The sequence below is a fragment of the Penaeus japonicus genome, unplaced genomic scaffold (genome assembly GCF_977035675.1).
Source record: "Penaeus japonicus unplaced genomic scaffold, GWHDUDI00000001_assembly GWHDUDI00000034, whole genome shotgun sequence".
Classification (NCBI taxonomy): Eukaryota; Metazoa; Arthropoda; class Malacostraca; order Decapoda; family Penaeidae; genus Penaeus; species Penaeus japonicus.
The window spans coordinates 21,687,746-21,692,745 of record NW_028234436.1 but is presented as its reverse complement, the minus strand read 5'-3'; the positions used below and the strand labels follow the sequence as shown (position 1 = coordinate 21,692,745).

General features: G+C 49.1%; 1 protein-coding gene across 5 annotated transcripts in view; it reads right to left on the bottom strand.

The window, feature by feature from the left end:
- LOC122245833 (latrophilin Cirl) overlaps window positions 1–5,000 on the bottom strand; it is a 397,558-nt gene that overhangs the window by 18,741 nt on the left and 373,817 nt on the right. For all 5 annotated transcript variants that reach the window (XM_086530926.1, XM_086530928.1, XM_086530929.1 and 2 more), the window contains one exon: window positions 53–156. In XM_086530926.1, the coding sequence (XP_086387052.1) occupies window positions 53–156 (104 nt within the window). The remainder of the gene's footprint in view (window positions 1–52; window positions 157–5,000) is intronic.

Below are 5,000 nucleotides of genomic sequence, written 5' to 3'. Positions count from 1 at the left end.
CTCCTTCTCCTTCTCCTCCTCCTCCTCCTCCTCCTCCTCCTTCAACACCTACCTGACGGAGGCCAACTTAGTGTGTTCCTTGTTCTTGACGGAGGCCGAGAGGTTGGCGTGGCGACACATAATGAACAGCGACATCGTCAGGAAAATAGAGTTGGCCTGAAAACAAAGAAACAGAAGATGAAGTTAGTCAATAATATCTATGGATGATAAAACAAGATGGGGGGAAAAATATATACATATATATACGTACACACACACATATATATAATAATAATAATAATAATAATAACAATAATAACCAAAGGGGAGTCAGTGTGAATAAGAAGTAGGATAACATTAAAGAGAGACATTAAGAAGTATTTCCTTTTTTTCAAATCAATATCAAGAAATCCAGCGAAAGCTATGTAACGGACAGGAAAGGAAAACTTTAAACTGAGGCCTAATACCCCATCACCCCCCCCACCCCCACCCCCTCCGACACCCCATCACCTCCTTCTCCCAAGATCCCCCTAGCCCCTAACCCATAGACCCCCCCCCCCTCATTAACCTCCTGGAGCAAGTCGAGGCTTCGCGGAAACCTCGGACTACAGGCGGGTGGGCGGGGGTTACGGGCGAGCGGAAGGTATGCCTGCACGCCCACGGAATACAAATGGCGGGAAACGGACTTGGGGGGAGGGGGGAGCCGGGGGGGAGCGGGAGGAGATGGAGGGGAAAGGGATGGAAAATGAGACGCAGGAAGGCCGTGTGAGTGAGAGGGAAAATCGACCTTACATACAACCTCTAAGATCCAATTGTGTTATTCTTTATATATCTATATATTTATCTATATATATATATATTTTTTTCCTCCTCTTTTTATGCCAGCGGGGAATGAGAGCGGCGGGGGGGGGGGAGGAATTGAGAAGAATAGAACATGTGGAGTGATGGTGAGGTGATGATGGGGTATATGGGTAAAGAGGACGAGAATGAGGAAGGAACAGTAGAAAAGAGTGGAGATGGCGGCCTCAGAGAATGAACATGAAAAAGAGAAAAAAGAAACAAAACAAAACAAAAAAAGTGAAAAAAAAACTTCTTATCCTCATTGACCTACCCCCCCACCCCACCCCACCCCACCCCACCATCGATAACGACAACAACGACAAAAAAGCAAAGAAATCTCAGCAATCAGACGACTTGAAAACACATATCACCTGCGCCTTTCGAGACAGCTAACAAGATAAGTTTGTAGCGCCAGGCAAAGTTTCTCCCAGACACACAACACAAAACAACATGTAACACGTGGGTGGGGGGTGGGGGGGGAGGGGGTTGAGGTGGAAGAGGTGGAAGAGGTGGTGGTGGTGGTGGAAGAGGTGGTGGTGGAGGAGGTGGAGGAAGTGGAAGAGGTGGTAGTGGAGGAGGTGGAAGAGGTGGTGGTGGAGGAGGTGGAAAAGGTGGTGGAAGAGGTGGTGGTGGAGGAGGTGGAAGAGGTGAGGCGTGGTGGGGGGAGGAGGTGGTGGTGGTGAAGGAGGTGGTAGTGGAGGAGGTGGAAGAGGTGGTGGTGGTGGAAGAGGTGGTAGTGGAGGAGGTGGAAGAGGTGGTGGTGGAGGAGGTGGAAGAGGTGGTAGTGGAGGAGGTGGAAAAGGTGGTAGAAGAGGTGGTGGTGGAGGAGGTGGAAGAGGTGAGGCGTGGTGGGGGGAGGAGGTGGTGGTGGTGAAGGAGGTGGTAGTGGAGGAGGTGGAAGAGGTGGTGGTGGTGGAAGAGGTGAGGCGTGGTGGGGGGAGGAGGTGGTGGAGGAGGTGGTGGTGGTGGAGGAGGTGGTGGTGGAGGAGGTGGAAAAGGTGGTGGAGGAGGTGGAAGAGGTGTTGGTGGAGGAGGTGGAAGAGGTGGTGGAAGAGGAGGTGGTGGAAGAGGTGGTGGTGGAAGAGGTGGTGGTGGAGGAGAAGGCGGTTTGTGGTGGTGAAGGAGGGGGAGGAAGAGACTCTGAAAGAGTAGCGTAAGAAGATAAAAAAAAAAACCAGCAAATAATCATGAACAAAATCAAGAAAAGAAAAAAAGAAGAAAGAAAAAAAAAACAGAAAAAAGAGAGAACGAGAATCCTTGACAACGGCCTCCCCCCTCATCACCCCCCTTACCCCCCTCCCCCCCAATGCCACGACAAATAACAAGCATCAACGTCGACATCTGAGAAGTTCGACATCCGATAAAGTTAATAAACAAGTCAAGAAGAAAAATAACGATTTAACGGAATGAAAAAAATATCAAAAGTAAAGTAAAAAAAAAGAAAAAAAAAAAAGTTCATTTGACATATTTCTTCAAGACGTGAATAAATAAACGAATAAATCAATGAATCAATTAATCTATCTATAAAAGAAAAATATATATATACAATGCACAACAAATTCTAAAACAAGAAGGACGAATCAGAATAATGGATAAAGAACTAACACAAACACAGGCAACAAATCAATAAAAAAATATATATATAAAGAAATGAAGAAAATAGAAAAATGAAAAAAAAAGAATAAAGGACGACCAAAGAAATAAAAAGGAAAAAGGAAAAAAAAGAAGAAGAAAAAGATCACTCTACGAAGGAAATATTAATTATCGGGAACCGCCAAGTTCGCTTGTTTGTTGACTGACAAGGAGGGAGGGAGGAAGAGGGGTGGGGAGGGAGGAAGAGGGGTGGGGAGGGAGGAAGGAAGGGGGAAGAGAGGAGGAAGGAAGAGGGGTGGGGAGGAGGAAGGAGGAAGGAAGGGGGGAAGAGAGGAGGGAGGGAGAGAGAGGAAGAGGGAAGGGAGGAGGGGAAGGAAAGGCACAGCAGGGAAGCGAATGGGGAGGAGGGAAGTGGGGAAGGAGGGGAAGGAAGACGAAGATAGAGGGAAATAAAGTGGACAGATATACAATAAAATGAAGGAGGAAAAAGGGAGGCAGAGAGAAGGGGAAGGGAAGGGAGGGGAGGAGAAAAGGGAGAAAGCGGAGGAGAAGGGAGGAAAGGTAGAGAAGGAAAAGAGAGGAAGGGAAGAGAAGAGAAAGTTAGAAAGATGAAGAGAAATTACAGAGAAGAAGCGGGAGGGAAAATGAAAGATGGAGAAGGACAAGAAAAGAACAAGCAAAAAGGAGAAAAGAGGAAAGAAGACAGATAGATGAGAAGGGGGGTAGGATAGGGTAGGGAAGGGAAGGGGGGGGGGCGGCTCCAGGTATCGGAGAGCTCATCTAAATTTTGTATAAACTTGTGCTCCGTCGGGTAAATGGTTGATCAGGTGTCCAAACACTGATCTACATATCGAAGGAATTCCATCAGCATCGATTGTACAGCCGCCATGCTTCATCTCCGGGAACAAAGACAGGGGGAGGGGGAGGGGGGAGGGAGGAGAGGGGGAAGATGGGGAGGGGGAGAGGGGGAAGATGGGGAGGGGGAGAAGGGGGAGGGAGGAGGGGGAGAAGGGGGAAAAGGGAGGGAGGAGGGGGAAGATGGGGAGGGAGAAGGGGGAGAAGGGGAGGGAGAAGGGGGAGAAGGGGAGGGAAGAAGGGGAGGGGGAAATCTAATTGGGGATGGGGGATGTGGAACGGGATGAGAGAATTGGGAAGGGAAAGGGGAAAGGGGTGAAGGGGGAGGGAGAAGTGTAGGGGAAAGTCTATGGAGAGAAAGGAGAGGTCTAATAGGGAAGATCGAGAGAGAGAGAGAGAGAGAGAGAGAGAGAGAGAGAGAGAGAGAGAGAGAGAGAGAGAGAGAGAGAGAGAGAGAGAGAGAGAGAGAGAGAGAGAGAGAGAGAGAGAGAGAGAGAGAGAGGAGAGAGGGAGAGGAGAGAGAGAGAGAGAGAGAGAGAGAGAGAGAGAGAGAGAGAGAGAGAGAGAGAGAGAGAGAGAGAGAGAGGAGTGGGAGATCTACCCATCGTAAGCAAAGCCTAAATTCTGATGCAATCAAAGGTTGTTCCATAATTGGGTAAGGGAAACTCAGAGGGGAAACTGTGTACGGGATCAACGAGGAGAAAAGGAGGAGGAAGAGGAGGAAGAGGAAGAAGAGGAGGAGGAGGAGGAGGAGAAGGAGGAGGAGAGGAAGAAGACGAGGAAGAGGAGGAGGAGGAGGAAGAGGAAGAAGACGAGGAAGAGGAAGAGGAGGAGGAGGAGGAAGAGGAGGAAGAGGAGGTGGAATGGGCGGAGGAGTAGGGTGGTTAGGGTTAAGGGGGGAGGGGGTTAATGGGGGAGGGGCGTTGGGGGAGGTGGGAGGAGGAGGAGCAGCAGGCTATTAGGGGAACGAAAGGGAAGTGGAAGAGAACGAAAGGGAAGTGGAAGAGAACGAAAGGGAAGTGGAAGAGAACGAAAGAGTAGGACCTAGACAGGAGCAGAACAAAGACGATGAAGAGGGATGAAGAAACAAAGAAAGAAAAAAAGAAAGAAAGAGGGAGAAAGAGAAAGATAGAAAAGAGAGAGATCTCGACTGAAGATTCCAGTAGGGGAATCCTGACCGGCAAAGACGCCAAAGAAGTTACAAACACAAACATTTACCTTTCGCACCAGTCAATACCCTTTTCGACATCCCCCTCCCCTCCCCTCCCCTCCCACCCCATCACTACCCCTACCCTCCAAACTCCTAAAAGTCCTTTTCTGAGCAATCCCAAGGCCAAAGGGGAGGTGGGGGAGTGATTCCTCCTACCCACTGTTCTGCTTCCATCTGAGGCTTGGACCATTTTCTGACTGCAAGCAAGCACGTCTTCGCTGTCTGTGTTTTCGTGCCCTTTGGTCTTGCGAGTTCTCCAAAAGCACACTGTCAGTCACTCCTTGTCGTCAGCTCGTGTCAGGCCTTACGGTGAAAAATGTGTCTGTGTCTGTCTGTGTGTCTGTCATCCCTTATCTCGTATCGGGCCTTATGAGAGAAAGAAAAAGTATGGTCTGTGTCTGTTTGTCTATCATCCCTTGTCGTCAGGTCTTGCCAGGCCATGAGAAAAAAAAAATATATATATATGGCCTCTCACTAAGTTCTCGAAGTCCCGATGACCCTCGAGCGTTGAGTCGCGGCGTCT